A 21,649-nucleotide genomic window follows, 5' to 3' on the forward strand; every position below is an offset into this window, starting at 1 on the left:
TTGTCTAGAGGTGGCTTCTATAAATTATGTCACATGCTTAGAAATAAGGGGAGAAGGGGTAAGCGGAATTGTGACAGTCTGTGGCAGGAGGTAACAGAGTTTTTTCAAAAATGTGACACCACGAAGTTAAATTTGTTCACAAGGAAGCCTAATGTATTTTTATTATTTTAAATTTTTAATAATTATTTTTATACTACCTATGCTATCGTTTTCTTTGTAAATCAAAATAATTTTGCTTCTGTGACGTGAGGTATGGAAGGTTAAAAGAAAAAGGAGGAACTAATACGACCGCAGCGAAATATATATAAAATATTATTAGAGCATATAACGATTTAATTTGTGAATATTTTATAAATTATTATTAGTGAGCAAAAACAATTTTACATACAATTAAATATTTATTTAATGGACGACTTTTATTGTGTTAAGGCATTCGATGTTTTAAAAAGACATCTGTCATTTCAAAACTTACTGGATTTCAAAGTAATTTCTTGATTAAGCCTGTGTTTAAGTGATTTTTTTTAGTTATATTTAATACTTAGGTTAAATTTCAGATGGATAAGCCAGAAGTAATCGAAAGTTTTATCGGCGTTTACCTTTTATACTCTTTAAATGACAAACATTTAGGTAAAACTTATATTGGATTCACAGTCGACCCAAATAGGAGAATAAATCAACACAATAAGGGAATATATTGTGGTGGTGCCAAAAAGACCAACAATAAAGGCCCGTGGTATGATTATCTTGCTTAACCAATATTCTTTTGAGATAATATAGATATTATTAATGACTAAGAAAAATATTTTTAGGAAAATGATTTTAATTATCCATGGTTTTCCCAATAGTATTTCTGGATTAAGGGTAATTTGTAATGTATTGATATTTATATTAAAAAATAAATTTATTTATTTTAATTGTATTAAATCATAGTTTGAATGGGCTTGGCAAAATCCTCAAAGTTCACGACGTTTACATCACGTAGAACACAAGAAAAGGAGTAAGAAAGAATCTGAAGTTGAATATCGGGTTAGAATACTATCAGAGATGCTCCGGGTCGGTCCATGGAAACGACTTCCACTCACTATTCGATGGTTGGAAACAGATTATTTACAAAATTTTGCGGTATTATTTTCATAAAATAACTTCATATATTTACATTTTATTTATATACATACATATTTATTTTAAATTTTACAGCCAAATAAAACACCCCCTTTCCATATGCCCATTTGCTACGGTCCGATCAAGAGCAAAAAAATTGTAAATTCGCAAGAAGATGTCTATATGAAGGAAATAGATAAGCTGGGCTATACAAATTATTGTGTGTTGTGCAATAACTTCATTAAGGCAAACAATAGATTGTCTTGTTTAAATAATAAATGCACTTTTATCAGCCATATCAATTGTTTAGCAGATGTATTTTTGGTGCATGGTGAATATGTTCCAGTCGAGGGCGATTGTCCTAGATGTGAAACTAAGATGCTTTGGGGTGATCTTATACGAAAAATGAATGGTTGTACTGATGTGAAGAACAATGTAAATTCTGATACAAACGGCTGTTCTGATGAATCTGATTTTTAAAATATAGAAAACAAAAATATGAAATATTTACATTATTTATTTTTTTGCAATTTTACCTGAAAGAAATATATATTGCGTTTGTGCAGTGTACATTGATATTTGTATAATATTTATAATACTTAATTTAATTTTTTACATTTTTACAGAAATTATATTACTATAATACTAATTAAATCAACAATTGTTACGAATATTGATGATATAAATTTATATTATATAAATCAAAAAGTATGGCCATCTTATATGTTACTGTTATAAATAATTTCATGGGCACCAACTAGTTTAGTTGATGCCCATGAGACCTCTGAATATTTGTAGAAATTCTTGGGTCGATTATAAATTTAGAGAACTACATAAACATCGAATTTCGATTGTCAATTATCTTGCTTCTGAAATATTTTTTTATTACAATATTATATTGCTCTATGTATGTATTAATTATATTTTAATAAATTTTACATTAAAAATGATTATTTTTTTGATTTTAGTGATGCTTTTGTTGCTCAGGATTTCATCCATGAATTTCGCGAATTTCAAGCTATGTCGTTTTATATCAGACGTTTTCCTGATGTCGAATTTTTCAAGCAATAAAGGTGATCATCCCATTTTGTTTTTATAGGCTCATAACACTGCTTGCAAAACCATCGGATCAAAAATCTTTTTCGGAATTTTTGCTCCGTTATACATAGTTTTTGACAGCCGGCATAGTTCAGCGTCAGTGATTTTGAAGTATCTTAACACCGGTCTAATTAGAGATTTCAAGATTTTTGTTGTGGTTATATACATACGTATGTGCTTTAGGTGTAATAATACTTGAAGCCATCTCCAGAAAAGGTGTTTATTTTATATGTTTATTACGAAGGATATTTATATAAAAGTTACAAAGCATACAAACTAAAAACTCCAAAGCAATTTATATATTAGTCTTTATATACTTTCTGCATTTAGCGAATCTGGGAACGAGTATTTTGTTTCCAATTTCATATATATTTTGCGCCTGCTCTTTTTTATCACCCGTCTAGCGCAGAGTTTTTGGTAACAGGTTAACTATTATCAGTTTTGAACACTTCTTGACATTGTTCATTAAGTTCTGCGCCTATCAGAACTGTTATTTCAAAAAATAATTCTCGAGTTTTTAAGGACAACGAATGGCCTTCCACTCCTTTTTTTATGATAAACGTCACTTATTACTTCTTTAAATTCATGACCACTGTCAGATTCCGAAAATGGTTTAGGATGGAGCCATTTTAAATTTAAATAGGCAAAATTTAACATAATACATAAAACAAGATGCATTAGAAATATGATTTAAATTTAACATCATGATATAAATATTAGTAAATATGATACATACATAGTAGTATACTATCTTAAAGAGAAAACTATTCTGGTGTAGAACTCTTTTCAGAAAGAAATGTTAATAAATTAAAAGAATGTGAAATTTTAATGAATAGAAATGTTTTATTATGTCTCGACTTTATTTCAATTTAATTATATACAGACAAACAAACAACATATTATGTTTTGATTATAGAATCTGGGGTTTTTATTTGCTCAAGACAAAGATAAACAGTTGAGACGGGTTGTCCATGGGTGCATTCGTAGGCCGCAGACGTCTCCGAAGTCGCTCAGTTTCTGTGATCTTTGCTGATCCGAAGTATAATTGTTCTCCTCTGGGTTACGATCCAAGCTGAAGGTCCCTTGAAGATGGAAAGTGCCTGACGAACCATCTGAGTGGAAGTGATCAAATGAAATGTCTGAGCGGAGGTTCCCAGACTAACCGTCCGAGTGGAAGTGATTTCTAGTTGCCAGGGTTCCAGTACTTATACTTCATGGCGGATTTTGTTGTCCGCCTGTTTTCAATGGGACGACCAGTTAGAGAAGGGTGGCGAATTTCTTTGAAATATATTGCCGTTGGAAGATAAGGTAAACTGAAAACGGCTACACGCGCTATGTTTTCTAAAGGCGATAAATAGTTACTCCTTTATTATTTATTAATCCTTTATTAAGAGGTCTCCCGCGATGTCACATTTTAAACAAAGAAACCATTTTTTCTTCGATGGTTAAAACGAGTCGACCTGGCCCTTTTTATGATTATAATGTGCGTAATAGGGAGTGTTTCAGTTGATGAACTGGACAATTATATAAATTATTGTATATTATATTTTTATACATATTATATTATAATAACGTGAAAATATGATTAGAGTAGAGATTATTATGAATATGGATTTTTATTTATCAATCATATTAAAAACACAAGAAATTAATTTTATTTTAAATTACAAAATAAACTCTAATTTTAGTTTTTCTGACATTGCAAATCGGTTCAAGTTCTGTTTTCAGGATCTAGATCCATTTCTCAATGAATGTGGTATAAAGCCAGACCCAATAATATTTTTTTACTCATCCGATTTCTTTTCAAGCGTCGTAACGCGGAAAAAAATATTTTTGCGGAAGCGAAATTAATTGGCAAACTTAATAAAATTCATAATAAAATTTCCCAATTAGGTTATACGTCTCTAGCAAATGTCTTATAGATACAGCTGGGCACTGTGGACTATAATTTTATTAAAAAAATAATTAACAATCAATATTACCAGTTACCAAATATCTATCTGTAATTATTGTCGGACAAGAGATATCAGAACCTTAAATTATTTTGCAGCTGAAAGAATAAATTAATTTCATAATTGCATCGTTAACACTGGATATTGGTCTAAGTATTTTATGAACACGTTATTTAAAAAGGCGAAATTAAAAAAAAAAGGATTTGACCCGTACTCTTTCTTGTAGTAGTGAGACCGCATATCATGTATTCTATTAACTATAATATATGATAATAATGTGTATAAATCAAGTTAATCTTTACATAAAAATATAAATAGTCGTGCTTCACTTCTTGGATTAAGATTTCAAGTCATTTCTACGACTGACCAATACAAATGGCTTGTTGCACATTTGATCAGAGGCATGACAGGTACATACCTATCTTGATTTTTATATGCACAATCAACGAATCGTAGCATAGGTATCCGAACCGGGTCGACCATTAATTTCACTCTATTTCGGCGGGTCATAGAACAAAGCAACAGCGTGCATTATCCAATGTGAAATTTCAAGCGCTAATTTATTCACTCGGCCTTTAATATCAAATTGACCCGATTTCGGTAGAAAAAAGTATATTTTTCACACATACACCTCGATCATAAATTTTTGGACCCGACTGTAATAACGGTAAGCGGACGATGAACTTTCGCCGGATGACACCTTCAGAGTGAAAATGATTGAAAGCCACAAGTTGAATTTTATTAAAAAAATATAAGCAAAAAATATTCAGTTGGGTTATGTACGTATTCTGTATACATGACATGTTAATTGGTAGATTAAGCATTTGGAGGCCCCTGAGCCCTTTTTTAAGAATGAATGATACGGTAATTTGTATAAAGAATATAGAATTCATATATACATAATCATGTAATCATTATACAAAGATAATATTTATATACGATAATTAATAACAAAAAACTTTGAAGAAATAAAAACTTCGCTCATTAAAATTGGCGTCAGTCGGTACAAACTTATTAAAATTCATTGACGGATAAAAGTTCATTACGGTGATGCATGTCTGTCACTCCAGAAAGTGTACGAGTGAACTATAAAGATCCGAAACCGACTCTTCTCGACTAGATCAGGTACACAACCACCTGTAAGAAAGATTGTGCTGATTCTCTTTTGGGATAAACGAGAGATATTTTGGAAGAATTATCTGCTTCCATTGTTTTTAAATCGTTGGCTTGTTAAAAGAGGCGATAAAATAAACTAAACTTGTCCATAGACATTTTTAATTGCATACTTAATTAAGGTATCAGATTTTGAAAATATCAAAGGACACTAAAAAAAAGGTTAATTTGGGGATGCTAACGTGTGCATTAATCCAGTCAGCAAAATTCTATTTCGATTAACCGACTTTCACTTTTGCTACATTTTTTTAATCCCCGAAAGCATAATATTTGTATATAAACATATTCATAGTGGGTCATTGTGGCAAAACCCAGAATGACTGTATGGTAATAAATATATTTTTTATTTCATCAAATCATATGTTTTTTTCCGCGTGAGATTAACATAATGGCTGGCATTTAATTGAGCGATGAATCGAGAGAGAAATGTTTCTAAAGAAAACGATGAAAACATCTTGATCGTCGTCTGCGAAAAAAGACCGTTATGGCATTGATAGTGACATCGAGCAATTACGTCGGCGTAAGAATCCCCCCTTTGTTTAATTATCTCGTTTTGTGCTCACAATGGAAGAGAAAAATCCAGTGGACCATTTCTTTGGGCCGGCATGTGATCTTAGCGGTTTTGCGACACACATTTCCAAACTCAAATCGATCTTTTGTACTTGATTTTAGCTCGTCGAACGCGACGCGTTAATAAGTAGCGTATCCGGGATTAAACGGTTTAATGTTTTAATTAATTAGTTTAAAATACATACAATTATTTTTTGTAATATCTATATTTATTCTATTAATTTTATAAAAAAAATGAGAAGAAAATAATTAAAGCAATTATTTGTTCATGCTCGATTTATTAATTGTTATGATTTAAAATGGCTGACTTTTATCGCTTTAATCGCGCAAAAATTTAAATTATTTTTTAATGATTAATAACAGTGTATTATGTATATAACGTAGTATTTTTTAATTAATATGTTATATCTTGATAAAATTCAGACATACGGAGAAAACAATATGTATTAGTCGATAATGAGGTTAAATATATTCAATTGTGCATATAATTTATATTCACGAGAGCATATTCGCTTTCCTTACAGGGGAGGGCAGGTTGATTTAATTTCCATTGAATTTGGTTAAACAAGGTACTTGTTAATTAGCAGGGTGCAACGTGGCGCGACGGCCAAAAACCATCGGTTTTATATTACTGCGTGATGTACTAATGTGGTGTATGTGCGCGCGCGTGCACGCTTTGACAGTTGCGAGACGTCCATTTACTGTTCAAACCAAAACCTAACATAAATAAATATAATGGTTAATTTGCTTAGGTTAGGTTGAGATAGAAGTTTGGGCTCAATTGCGAGCGATGGAACAATCCAGTGGCATAAAGAAAAAAGATAAGATAGGAAATCTATAAAAAATCATTTTATCTGTTGTGTAACATACAATTAATTTCGCAGTGATTTGTTTTCTCCAAAAATAAACCGTTAAATAAAATTATAACCGATCGGTGGTCAAATCCATCGACAAATTTTAACCTACAGAAATTGGAAATGCAAGCGTGCCAGGAAGCTCAGCATGTATTGGCTTGTGTTAATATTTAAAGACATGTCAGTTATCTAATAGCTTGATGAGTGAGCTTTGCAAGGAAATGAAGCCTTATTTTGAGCATATGTGCGATTTATAAAGAGCTTCTTAAAATAAAAGTAATACCTACAGTTGCTACTGATGGGGTGCTACAGGGGATTTCTGGCATATTTAAAAGTTGCAGTGCTGAATGTAATACCTGTACACTGTATCATTTATCATCAACATTAAGTTGCCAAGAATCTGAGTGAACGACTACATAGAACCTATGTAGACGACCTATGTCATAGGTCGTTACATTATGTAATTTAAGCAATTAACAAAATTAAAAGCAATTCATTTAATGTATTGGCAACGATGAAGAATTCAATCTCTTGTTGTTTCATACAGAAGTTTATTGGCTATCAAAATGTCTGTTTGGATAGATTTTATAAACTGATTGATTGAGTGCTAGAGTTCTTAAAAAACAAAGATAATGCATTAGGAGCCAATTTGATTGATCTCAAAAATGACATTTCTTATTTGACGGAAATTTAATAAAACATTAAAACTCAAAGACGATGGATTAAATTTAATCAAAATATACACTGTTATTTCTAAGCTTATGGCAAAACTTCTTTTGTACAAAACTGAATTTCAGACGAAGTAATTTAGCTTATTTCCTAATTTATCAACAGTAGAAAAATATTACGAAAGCTTGCTTACCTATTGTCAGTACTCAGAGGCTCTTATTTGTGACTTCAAACTATTTGAAGATATTCTTAAAATCAACGTTTTGAATTGGTTTCTGGATCATTTTTCAAGAATAATCGCAAAATAATCTTTAATGTTGTAGGATAAATTGATAGAAATAACTACAAATGAGGAATTAAAATTTAATTACAAGAATGGCTACCATCAGTTCTGACTGCAAAAGCAGATAGCTACATTATGTCCTGGATTTTGGGCTATAGATCAAAAGATTTTAATTTCACTTTCTTCGGAGTATTTAGTGGAACGTGTTTATGAGTGCGGTAAAAAATATTTTTAATTTTATAACAGCTGTATTTTTAATACCACTGCATAAGAAAGGGTGAGTCCGTGCCAGATGCTAGAAAATATGCATGCTTTCTGGGAAGCTTTTGAGAAATGAAAAACATTGAGAAACCAGAATGCCTAGTCACACTATACAAGCAACCAAAAAAATAGAACAGTATTTTTATGTTTCTTAACTAAATTAAATGTAGATTTCTAGGGGGAGGTGGGCAGAGTAGTTTATTATATAAAGGGGGGGGGGGGTAGGGTAAATAGATTTGGGAATGTCTGAGCTGAATAGTATGTTAAAACGAATGAACGAGATAAATTGTAATGCTATTTTCATTTTTCTCACGGGGGAATTGAATATCTTATGTAATTGTTATATTAATTGAGACCAATGTATTTATAATAATTTATATTATCAGTTACATTCACAAAAATATTATTAATGCACAACCAATTAAACCTGTAAATTTTATTTGAATGAAGTGGTTATTCATTACGAACAATACGAAATTTATTTAATATTTATTTAAAACTATAATATTGCTCATCCAAGTGTTACAATGACTCATTACGATGCTTGTAAAAATTGTGTATAAAACAGGTGGCTCTCGGTTCTTTAATTAAATTATTATTTACTTGTTGAGCCACTTGATAAGGATTACTTTTTTTAAATAAACTTTTTATGTAATTGTAGCTAACATGCTAAGTGGAGATATAATCCACAGAATTAGTGAATTAAATATGAGGGAAATCTTCTCAAAAAGTAATAACACGATAAAAATAAACAATTATCAAATATTGGCGAATCCGATTCGCCTATTGCCTTCTCAAATTTCATAAGAAATGACAGTCACGCAGTTAAGTAAGTATACAAAGTAGAAATTGGAGAAATTGTGTCACATGCTCGGAACGCAAATCGACAGTCACGGTTCAATTGATGACATATCACGTTAACGAGGTGACATTTTTCCACATCGCGTTTTCGATTCGGAATCGGAATTTATTATGACTTTTCACACGAGTCGGCTACAATGATGGATGCACGTAATAGATACGCAAGTTCGTCGATCTCGATAAATGAACCGATTGATGTATGATACATCATATTGTATTTGAGCGAAAACGAGACGGGCTATATGTGAGAAACGGCTTCCGTTTGTCGACAGTCGTGAAAACTTGTGAATTGTGCTTGATTTATTAAACGTGTGAAGTGATGCTTTGTTGTTTGGTTATGATTATTATTTATACACGCAATAATGGAGCTGTTAAGCAAACATTGACTTATCAACGCACTCGGAAAAGTCGTCAAATGCTCTAAATTCCATTTAGAAAATTGATCTCATTTCAGCTTATTTCAGGTTATTCGATCGTATGTGGATATTTTTAAATTTGAATTTGACATATATGGCCATAAAGCATAAATTATTGACCAAGTTTTTCGTGAAGTACATCAATAAAAAAATATGCGTGTTCGAAAACACGCATCGTTTAAATTTATGGATGATTTTAATTAATGTTTTATTGCGATTATCAGCATTCTTGAATAAATATAAAAAATGCGCTTTGAAAAGCACGGTATAAAATTAATAAAAGCTGTTTATTAATTCACCTCTCTGTCTTAATAATAATTAAATCAAGTTGGTTAAATTTTATATACATAATAATAAAAAAATGTGTTCATTTATATTTCTTGAGTTGATATTAAAGCAGCGGGTAAAATTAACACTTAAAATATATTATTTAAAAACATATGTACATATAAATACAATCGTTTTAATTAGCTCCCCTAATTTTTACTTTTTATTTTTATACACACATAAAATTTAAAATAAGTTAAAAAAGAACTTACCCATGTTTGCGAGACGCCAATTTAGCTATTTAGTATTTTAATTAAAACACTATGGTTACGCGCTTGAATTTAAATGTTATGAAATTTACAGTCAATTAATTCTTTTCGCACGAAAAAAGCGTGCGCAATTTATATTTTAATATTACAATTGCATTACTTATGCTGGCAGCACCGTTATGTAGCTTCGGGCGTCTAAGGTCGAAGCACGCTTCAATTAGCGACCAATTAATTAAATAAAATTTATCTTACGTTTTAATATTAGGTTTATTTTATAAATAAATAAATAAATTATAGCTAGTCAATAAATAAATAAATAATACATTATCAACAAATAAATAAATTATTAAAACAACATTTTGGAGGTACTTCGGTACTATTATCGCCTAGGCGTAGCAATACTGCTCTATTTGATCTATCGATAGCGACACGATGACTGTTATTTAGCACTGATTGTATACAGTTTTCGTTTTGATTACACGCAATTATTCGAGAGCGTCTCGCGCTCGAATCGATGCACAACGAATCTCTTATGGCCGTCAGTTGCAAATTTGCTAAATTTTGGATTATGCTACTCAAAGATGCCTCCGCCGCCGAAGAAGTCTCCGCCATCGAAGAAATCCCCGCCGTCATCGTCGTCGTCGAAGCTGAAGCCGTAGTCGTCTTCGCCAGCGCCCGGTGGCACGAAGGCTCCGTTCAGGATACCGCTGAGTCTCTCTCTTAGGCCGAACAAGCTGGCCAATCCGTATATCACCCTCATTGCCACCAGCCTGGAAAAGTTGACTGGACTCGTTTCTTTTCTCTGTAGGACTTGCTGTCTGTACAGTGGATCCCTGGACAACTGTCTCTTGTTCTTCTTGATAGTTCTCGCAATGCTTTCTGATACCAACACTCCGACGATCAGGGCAATGATGAATAGCCTCTTGTAAACTAGCGTCATTTTCATACCTGGAAGAAGATAAATAGTATTGGATACTTAGAGAAACATAATAATATGAATAGTATTGGGGGCAAACTGTTAGTGGTTTAGAAAAGCGAGAAGATATATATTGATTTGTGAACCGTGAAATTAAGCATTCATTGTTGCGGTAATCAAAAACTTGCATATATATGTATAACTGAGTTCTTACGTATTTATATTAATACTTGAAGGGAGCGCTGCAGTATAATGACACTTCGCTCCAGCCTGCGGGCGAGTGACATCGATTTTTACAATCTCTAATAATAAAGATATTTCGGTGATATAGCAATTGGAAAGTAGAATGTTCAAATCCTATATAAATAATGCGATTTTAATTATTCTTCGGTTACTTAAAACCCTGTTCTAATTTATAGTTTTTTTAACACTTCGATTGCCGAAATCAGATATATCGGCTGTTGGCGAGAATCACCAGATCTAACGCATTATTTTATAAAAAACAGATACATTTTTAATGCGTTGTAGGGTATTTGATTCAGGGGTAAATCATACTTTTCTAAACATATTTTTTTATTATGTAATAAATCGATATTTACATATTAACCCCAAAAGACTCGGCATTTGTTACTATTACAAAGTAAGTAACCTATTAACTGTTGTTAGTTTATGTCAATGAGTTGAATAAGACAGTATTTACCAAGCTGTGGTAAGAAATGACAGTTTAGGGGGTATAAAATTGTGTTACATAGCTGAATAATTTCAGTACTTATCTTTTAGTAAAAAGGATAGATATAGTAATTGCTCTAAAAAATCTCTCACATTTCTTATATCTTAAATTTTTATTCACTTGAAAAGATCGTTGGTGATATTAGATTCATAGATCCTGTACATAAATTATAATCGGTTTATGAATATTTTGTCGCTGGAGACCTATGTCCGCATACAAAAAGAACTCTCAGATGATTTTAAAACTATTAAAGAACAGGCAACGCTCTCGCATGCCTGTTCTTTAATATTGCTCTTTTAACGATTTTAGTGCCAAGCGAAATTAGGCGGTGTATGCTAAGAATGACAAGCATTTTTTGGCAAATATAGATGATTTTATAAATATATTTAAAAAAAAAAATTCTGAAAATTTTTTTTTGTGTGAATCACTATTTCTTAATTAAGTCCAGTTTATACAATTATATGCACAACAGTATAGAAAATAATTATTTCTAATTTAAAAAAAACTAGAAATGGTCACCCGTGTCCTAGCGGCATTCATGTCGTCGTTCGTAAGCGGACATCGGCGTCCTTATAACATTCAAACGGTTAAAGATCATCCAGAAATCACAAAGTCAGTGCAGTTACTGGCACATATATGCAGATGATATTGACATCATAGGCTGTTCCAAATTGCAGACGTGGAGGCGTTCCAAAAATATCAGATACTAATTAGGTATTTTACTACTGCAACATTTGTGGAAAAGCACTCAGCGACATACTCGTGTGAATTTGGATTCAGTTCTCTTTTGATACTAAAGACAGTCATGAGATTAAATCAGCAAGAAAGTTCCACGTTTTGTCAAACTCATGAATGATGAACTATTGATGAAAATATTGTTCATTCACAATCGCGATTGATTTTATTGTTAACATTTTTAGAAGAAATGAGTTAAAAGCATATTTTATGAGTCATAAAATATTTCTTAGAGGTGCGAAGCATAGAAAAGGTTGGGAGCATGTCGTCAAATTCCAAAAACTATGCAAGTGTAGCTCTCGAGCTCAGAAAGGCAGTCCCGGAAGTGATTTATCCTTAAAAATTCAATTCGACACACTTTTGCATGACACTTTGAAGTCGTACGTGATCGATCGGTATTAGAATCACCGTATGCAGAGTGAACAAACGATTTCCATTTGTGGGTAATTTATTTTTTTATTTATCAATGAAAATCTATATCGACCTATATGATTAAATTTTTGGCTAACTTACACTTGAGGTCAGTAACGCCATACTCGGATACGATAGAAAGACAATACCTCATAAGCTCGATTTTGATTACACATATTTATGTTTTAACGTCTATAAATTATTATTTATTAGAAAAGGCGGATAGTTATTTCATACGCGCTAGAGATGTTTAGATGCTCTATCTCGGTCAAAGATTATTAGGATCTCGTATACATAGTAGTAAATGTTTGAGAGGTTTAGATAAGTTGTTTGTTAAAAAAAAACAATGAAACATGTATCATTCTAAGATGTACAATTTTTTTGTACAATTATGTATTTGTGTATAATATTAGTGAATTAAAAAAAATGGACCAGATTTTGGATTAGCTTAGAATTAATAATCGTTAAAAATAAACTTATAATATGCTAATAGTCTATTGTATTTAAAAAAATGATAATGAATAAGTATAATACATAATAAAGTTAAAGATAGATTCGTCAGGATTTAATAAATAGTTCAATGTCTTTTGAACTATACATTATGAATACTTACAATATAAAATATCTATATAGCAAAGTATATAATAAGCATGTAAAATAACAAACTCCCACTTTAAATATTATGATTTTTAGAGAGGTGTAACATTTTTCAAATAAGTGACACCATTTCGGTGAGACCTTGTCATTCTTTTTCAGGTTTCGGTAGTATTTTTTTAAATATATATATGATTGAGTGAAATCTACCTGATTGATTTAAATAACATTTTTCAGCAATGTTTGTTAAAATCTAGTTTAGATCTGAACATGATAAAAACATTGCTATTGTTTAAATGCATATCTCTTCAAAGTGTCATTTATACTCAAACGACACTTTAATCAATACAATTTTTTTTAATTTTTGCCACAAAGATAAGAAAACTCTATATGTATATATACGATATTTATCCGTGAGGTAAAGAAAATCTAGTAAAACTTAATTTGTGATGGTCGATCAGAATTATAATTATATTATAATCACTAATTTGGTCTTGACACGTTTTCTCAAACACAATAGAAATAGGGTTCTTATAGGATCAAACCCAGATATTTCTGGTATTAGTCACTGAGTTATACCACTAATCTATCGTGCGGATAATATAACTGTTATTTAAAAGTTCGCTTATATATCTATTATTTAAATGTTGGGTTTCATCGCGATTGAAACTTGCTGTTTGATATTTCAGTAGTGATGCACCTGACATGATCACGAATTCGAAGAAACTCGTGAGAGAGAGAGAGAGTGATCATGAAAGGTACATCTCTGCCGAAATATCTAACAGCAAGTCTCAATAACGATGAAACTCAACTCTCAAATAATAATAAAGGGATATACAAATTTTATTGTTATAATCGATTTTATCAATTTTACGACTAATTGTGACATTTGTAGCAATACAAATACGTTATTATATTTCAATTACATTACAAAGGTTAAATTGCTTATTTCGAAGTTTGAGATAAAAAATGCAATCAAGTTTAATCTCAGCGATGTATAAATAAAATATAAAACACATAAAAAACTAGGACACATTTATAGTTCATATATACTTGTTGTCAACAGTCCAGTATGTTATATAAAATGCTAATAATCAACAATTGTATATGTTTGGAAGAGAGTCACATAATTTATTCAATTCACAATTAAATTTATTCACTGCAGTTAATTCTAAATTTGCAGTAAAATATGCTTTATGTTAAAAAATTAAATCGATGTTTAAAAATTATAATAATGATAAAACTATAAAATAATAAATAATATTTATACTTTAAGCTAAACGTAAATATTATAGATCGATAGATATACATTTTTCAATGATTTTCCACTAATCGTGACTTTTCCATTAACAAAAAATAAAAACCACAAATATTTACCTCAAGTTCACACGCCTCGTTGACTTCACTACTACAAATCACACAGTTTTCGAAAAATATTACGTTTTAACAACAACACAACTTCACAATAAAAATAAACAGCCGGCTTTTCCTTGCACCACTGCAATACAAACACGGCCTGACTCGAACGCACCTTCTTACCGAATGAATGGCTATGATGATCTGAGTTCACGATCAAGGCCACTCTGAATACAAACGAAAGAGTGGAGAGGTATGGAGTGGTATGGAGTGGCATAAGTCTTTGGAGAACGGGGATGTCCGACCGGTTCCGGCCGTTCCACATGCATGTGCATGGACGCGACGAAACCGAGAGGATCGTGAAGGTCCGAGGCCCTTATCCGAAGACGTTCCACTTTCTTCGATGCACCTTATAGTCCGTGTTGAGTCACGCCTCGCAATGGATGACTAGAAAATTGTATAAATTGAGAAACCGTTAGCTTAGCTCGATGACGATGTTAATTCAAAACCATCCCAGTTTTGGAGCTTGCTACTATTTATATTATTGATGTATGGCATTGTTTTTAAACATATATTAATAAATGTATAAAATATTTGTGATGTCTAAGAGCAATATTAGAGATGTTACATTGAAATTGTACTTTTGTATAATTGTTTTTTTTTTTACAAATGCGTCTTACTTTTCTTGGTGAAAAATTATTATTTTTTCATGAAATCGTTTTTCACCCAAAAAAAATATAAAGTTGTAGGATATAAAAATCAATTATTAAAATCATTAAAAAAATTCTTTGCAATATGTATTTTTTACTTAATAATATCATTTACTTTTAGCAGTCATATTTAAAGTCTTCTTATGTATCCAGTTGTGGCACTAAATATATACATTATTTTATTGTGATTAAACTGGATTGATTTTTCCGTAAATTTAATTTTTATAATGAATATGATGATGCAAAAGTATTTTTTTAATTTTAATAAAAACTTGATTAGTTTACAAGTTGCAATGATTATTTAATCAATTATATAAATACCATTACTAATTATAAAATAAGTACAACTTCTGTCATTTATTTTATAATTATATGAATTATTTAAATTTTGAATCAATTTGTACAAAATTCATTTAAAAGTCATAAAGATTTATGGATTTTTTGTTCATTGTGTTTGTAAAGAAACCATGCGTTTTAACGGCCTGCCTAAAAGGAACGAAAGTCAATTGATCACCAGTGAAGCAATTAACGCTGAAACGGGATCCCTTGTGAAAATACCGTCTTTATGCAATATTATAATTAAGTAGGCGGTAGTCTAAAAACGGCAAACGAGGCGCGGAACAAGTTATTAAAAAATAGTAAAATATTTTCAACGAAGGAATTTGGTTTAAAATATTTTATATTATTCAATGGCAGTAATAATAGGTTGCTGCAAAAGCAAACTTGAATGGTTCTGAAACAATTTTACACATTTTATATATATTTTAATGGAATATATGATGTTTTATAAATTTTCTTTTGAATTTGACCAGAAAAATGTATGTCATTTAATGAAAAACTATGAATCTTAATTAAAATGAAGTATTAAAAAAACGACCACTGACTGACTAACTTTTGAACCCCTTGGGAAAAGCTGTAATGATGTCCCTGCATATGACACAGGGACTTCACTGAGTGAAATTTAGAATTTACAGTCCATAACGAAAGCACCTGATAGTTAATTAATTTTAAACAAAGATAACACTCCCATATTAATCATTTAGATTGATAAAGGAAATGAAGGAGAGCTTAACCGTTGATCTCTTCCCTTTCCCCCGATCATATTTACGCCGCGACGCTGCTATTGAAATATATTGAATTAATTCTTACGATTTTATACACAAGAGGTCACTTGAATCGTTCCGAAATCCATTGAGAAGCAGTCTATTTCTGGCATAGATTTTATTTGGTCAAGCCAAGCTGTCACCTTGAATTTATCCGCGATTTTATTCTTAGAAAGTCTCGGGTACCGGGACTGTCAAAAAATTTAACACGAAATTCGAGATTTTCGACTGAAAAAGATGTCTGATATTACCACAACTTTCTTACAAAAAATAATTGCAATCAATGCTAAGTCGGGCTTCGTCGTAAGTTGCTTCAAAAAGTATATTTGAATAATGGGGAAGATTTATTAGAACGTTTTTTTAAATTTAGATAGATTAGAATCGGATACTAAATTAATTAATGACGATTACGTTGACAGTTGAAGATAAATGAAACAAACAATAGAATATTTAACCGGCAAAAAATATTAAACGCAAAAGACGAAATTAATATAGAATTTTACAAGCAACTGAATAACAGATTCAAAAATAAATCTTTTATAAAAATCTTTGCTTACAATAAAGTCAACATCAACGGAAAGCGAGCTAGTATTCTCAATGGCAGATTACTAACACTACGAAGATTAAAACTATATTGATTCTGAGACATCTGATTCGTCCTTATGCTTTTTAAAAAAAATCTAAAGATTTATTTTGCCCAGCAAAAATAAAATATGAATTGTAAAATTATATTTTATCATATATTTTTAATGTTTTTACAATTGCTGTTTTTTTGAAATATAAGCAAATTTGTAATTTTGAATTTGCTATAAATAATAAATAAATATAACAAAACAATAATAAAAAATATTTTCTTACTAAATAATAAACACAATGTAATTTTAGATCATCAGGTGTTACAATAAACTATAAAACTAGCGTGAAATTACAATGTAATGCAATTTGCAGCTTTGGATTCGTTTTATTCTTGGCGAGAACATCATTTTGAGAAACTTTGAAAAAAATACATACATGCATATAAATGAGGTCAAAAGTTGTGCAATCGTAATCTTTTTTTGATAGCTACTTTTTCGTCTATTTTTAATACATTTTATAATCGTTAGATATATGAACATATATAGACAATTTGACAGTTTTTTCAATAGTAACAATGTATGTATGTCAGTATGTCACAAATCAATTATAATATATACTAAAAACATAAAAATATTTTTTCGTCAATTTAGCTTATTATGTTAATAAAACTTTATTAAATTATCGTTATTAAATTGAATAAACTTAAATTCATATTTAGTCTTATTTCCTTTAATATCCAAGTCATTTAAAAGTAACTTTCAAATGCCATTTATAAAATAAACATAAGTAGGTGTCATAGCTATAATGAACATTAACCATTGAGCGTTAAGAAGTAAATTTTGGCATTGACCTTCATATGGAGATTTCCTCAAACGATTCGCCGAACGGTACTTTAGAAAAGCGCAATCTTATTGCAACTTTCGATAATTTAAAACTGAAATAACTTGACTCTGTTTGGAGATTATATTTATTATTAACCAACTCACTTTTTTAACGGTTTTCATTTAATAAAACTGTTCAGACTCATGTTTATGCTTACTAGACATAGCGCCACATAACGATGATACAAACGTAATTACAGTCTATTTAATTTCCATATTTAATTGACCACATTAGTGCGTGGATAAACAGACATGTGGCTAGCGTTGAAGTAAAATGATATTGAGACAAAAGTTTCTTCTTAATTTACTTACATTGTGCTTTCGATTCTATAGAAAGCGAACGAATAGAAAACGCAAAGAGTATTAATTTAATTAACCGGAGTACTACTTAAGACTAAGATTAATCTATTTATATTCATAGAGTCTGAATAACCTAGAAAAATCATTTACACATATGTTTATAATAAACTGTACAACACCAATTTATGTCATAGTTCACTTTGGATGGAAATCGACATAAATTTCATTTTTTACCACTCGATTTCGATCACTTTCTTTGATCTCAAGGTAATTGTAGATTTTTTCATATCTCGATGTATATACATATGTACAATAATGACGGATGAGAAATAATGCAAATCGATTCGAAACAGCATCGCATCGTAATTTAACGATTGTAATGCTGCGTAGAGAGCTTTGTTCTATACGTTTTTTTTTGGTAACCACTTCCGGTTTTCTTCGCACCGAATTGAGTGTAATTATATCCCAAAATATGTTTTCCATGTTTATAAATTATTTAGAGATTGAAACATCAAAAATTGTAGATAGTGAAATTATTCTGCGCGAATTATCGATTTAAACGCTTTGTGTAATTTAATTGGTATATTGATGCGATATTTTTTGTTTGGAAAGTATATTTTTATTGATGTATCGCAGTTTAGTTTGGAAAAGTTGCGGTTGGATCAATATAGAATCTAGATTAATAGGTGGATCCATATTTTTTTAGGTAGATAAAAATATTATGATTTACATCTGAAATAGTTGTATAATTTTTGTATCAGATCGATGATTTCCATCTACAAAAAATCACCCAAAAAACTTATTTGAGATTGTTTCAAATTTTAATAGTATCGTTTATTTGATTATTTAATGATATCTTTGGAGTAATCAGTTTAAAGTAGTACAATCCAATAGTTATTAGAAAGATATTAGAAATGAGCATTGAATTCGTAGAAGAAAAGGATAAAAAAATAGTATAAAAGTTACATATTATTTTATTCCATTAATATATATTATAATTGAAGACGCCAAAATGAAAACATGTTAACTGATATTTTGATCGAAAATATCATGGATTGCGATAGATATGCATCGCGAGAAATAACACGAGGCTAGAGAAGATCTCGTCTAAGGAGTAGGAGAAAGAGGCTGAAAAAACCCTCACTTCAAATGAGATTAGGGATATCTAAAACATAAGGGAAACAGTGAAAAATTTCGTGGAAAAAACACCACCCAAGTAAGGCTGTAGCAGTGCGAGTTATGAATCTATTCAATGATAATTCAGTGTCACATTTTTGACAAATCTTCAAAACGAAGCAAAAGCAAGTGTCGTTGGATATGTTTTTTGTTATGGTTCCATGAAAAGAAAAATATTTTATTGAGCTATTATTGCTAGACAGCAGTGATTCTGATATAAATAATTAATACGTTTAATTAATTGTAGTAAATGTAAATAATAAAAAATATATGCGTATGTATTTCGCTTTAAGAATTTTGTATATGGTTTTTGGAACAAATCAACATAAGTTTCAATTATTTATTATAGGGAAATAATAAAAATAATAAGATATTATTAGTCGTTACGATTTTAGGGAAAAGTAAAACCTTTTATAATTTTTTTCAATAGAAAGAATAAACAAAGAATTAAAAAATAATCATCATATATTTAACTAAAATTCTAGAACTATCACAATTCATACTGCTGCCTCTAAAGCAATATATTTTTTATATTTATATTTATTTGAGATCCTCTTGTTTTCCAGAATTGTGGAAATGTTCAAAAGTCACTCCGATTCATAAAAAGGGTCCCAAATCTCAGATTGACAATTACAGGCCAATAGCTTTGATCTCATCACCTGCAAAATTATTTGAAATTGTTTTGCATAAATATATTTTTAATCATTGCAGGTGTATGCTTCTCGACCAACGACATGGTTTCCGTAAATCTCGATCCACTGTCACTAATCTAATGGTTTTGTCTAACTATGTTTCAAAATCATTGGACTTTGGTGTACAAGTGGACGTCGTATACACAGATTTTGAAAAAGCATTTGATAAAGTTAACCATGCTTTACTTGTAAAAAAGTTATCTAATTTCGGGTTTTCTGAAGATCTCATAAATCTATTCTCAAATTACTTGACCAATAGATATCAATTCGTCAAGTATAATAACTCCTTTTCAGAACGATATAAGACCCCTACTGGAGTACCTCAAGGATCCAATTTGGGTCCATTGTTGTTTTTATTGTTCATTAATGACATAGAAACAGCAATAGAGCATTCTGATTTTTTATTATATGCAGATGACTTGAAAATTTACAAGAAAATGCATTCGATTTCTGATTCCCTCGACCTACAGGAGGATATCAACTCTATATGGAAATGGGCTTGCTATAACCAATTGCCTTTCAGTGTAAAGAAATGTCACACAATTTCATTTTCAAGGTCATTAACGCCGGCAAAATATTCATACCATCTAGGCGGATATTTTTTGGAAAGGTTTTCTTCAACTAAGGATTTAGGAGTGACTTTCGAAGAACGTTGGAAATTTAGCCAGCACATTGCAGAGACTCATAGCAAATCCTTAAAAATGCTCGGTTTTATCTTGAGAAATGCACGTTACTTCAGGAATACTTTAGTATTGCGCACTCTTTATGATACTCTAGTCCGCAGCATACTAGAAACTAGCTCCATCATTTGGATCCCAGGCGTAATGAATCAATGTAATGAATTGAAGCTGGAAAAAGTACAACGTAAATTTCTTCGATATTTATACTTGAAGGAATACGGGTATTATCCGTTCTTGTTTCCCAGTGCTTTTATTTTGGGAGCCCTGGGATACGTTTCTTTGTCGACTCGCAGAACTGTTTATGTAATTACACTTCTGGAAATTGCTCAAGGGCATCGTAGACAATCCTTCAGTGCTCGAGCAGCTTCAAATGTGGGCTCCTGAAGGTGGTTATAGTTCTCGGTCGCGTCCACTATTCTTGCCTGTTAAGTCTAGAACTGGAGCACTTGCCAACTCTTCTCTGGCCAAGACTATTTATCTGCTCAATTCTGTCCATAGTAATATTGACATTTTCTCTTGCACATATGGAGTTTTGGTTCAGTTCGTATGGGACAATGCACACCTGTTGAGGTTATTTGTGTCTGTTGTTTTGTCTTGTTTATATTTGTATGTATTATGATGTATTAGTACTTTTGACTATCGTGACGCATTGGGTTTGCCTGTCAGGTCACGATGGTTATAATTTTAATAAATAAATAAATAAATAATGCTTTAACATTTTATGCCTCTAGTATTTTCTGATGTGAAAATAAAATGTTTTAGATTAGTAAAATAAGGAGTATTTTAAATTAGTTTTATGAATTTATTTTAGTATTATTATGTATAGTTAAAGCATATGTTTAAATAGTTTTGATTACTTGTGTCTTTGATAAAATTTTGTTTTTATTGTTTATGCATTGTTTTATTATTATTAAATATTGGTCTAAAGGCCGCGATGGCAGCAAGCCATTTAGAGTGAAGTTTAATTATTATATTTACATTCTACATTATCATATGCACTCTGGAGTGGTGGCAA

General features: G+C 30.7%; 2 protein-coding genes across 2 annotated transcripts; one reads left to right on the forward strand and one right to left on the reverse strand.

Annotated features, from left to right (window-relative positions):
- Positions 1–323: 323 nt before the first annotated feature.
- slx1 (structure-specific endonuclease subunit SLX1) lies at positions 324–1,605 on the forward strand. Its single transcript, XM_088197211.1, has 5 exons — positions 324–483; positions 555–733; positions 810–861; positions 931–1,122; positions 1,198–1,605. The coding sequence occupies exons 1-5, from the start codon at positions 406–408 to the stop codon at positions 1,579–1,581; spliced, it is 885 nt and encodes a 294-aa protein (XP_088053337.1). The 5' UTR covers positions 324–405; the 3' UTR covers positions 1,582–1,605.
- Positions 1,606–10,022: 8,417 nt separating this feature from the next.
- On the reverse strand, positions 10,023–14,745 carry LOC148229960 (uncharacterized). The gene is made up of 2 exons (XM_088197243.1): positions 14,700–14,745; positions 10,023–10,722 (listed from the first exon to the last, which is right to left on the reverse strand). The coding sequence occupies exon 2, from the start codon at positions 10,718–10,720 to the stop codon at positions 10,346–10,348; it is 375 nt and encodes a 124-aa protein (XP_088053369.1). The 5' UTR covers positions 10,721–10,722; positions 14,700–14,745; the 3' UTR covers positions 10,023–10,345.
- Between the last annotated feature and the right edge of the window lie 6,904 nt (positions 14,746–21,649).

This window comes from Plectrocnemia conspersa, unplaced genomic scaffold (assembly GCF_051122295.1).
Source record: "Plectrocnemia conspersa isolate PC_06_02 unplaced genomic scaffold, ASM5112229v1 ptg000011l, whole genome shotgun sequence".
NCBI classification, from domain to species: domain Eukaryota; kingdom Metazoa; phylum Arthropoda; class Insecta; order Trichoptera; family Polycentropodidae; genus Plectrocnemia; species Plectrocnemia conspersa.

Excerpts from the sequence above, each read along its gene's own strand:
- LOC148229960 (XM_088197243.1), bottom strand. The coding sequence starts at position 10,720 with ATGAAAATGACGCTAGTTTACAAGAGGCTATTCATCATTGCCCTGATC.
- slx1 (XM_088197211.1), top strand. The coding sequence starts at position 406 with ATGGACGACTTTTATTGTGTTAAGGCATTCGATGTTTTAAAAAGACAT. Across the intron at positions 484-554 it reads AAAACTTACTGGATTTCAAA|ATGGATAAGCCAGAAGTAAT; the intron begins GTAATTTCTTGA and ends GTTAAATTTCAG. Across the intron at positions 1,123-1,197 it reads ATTATTTACAAAATTTTGCG|CCAAATAAAACACCCCCTTT; the intron begins GTATTATTTTCA and ends TAAATTTTACAG.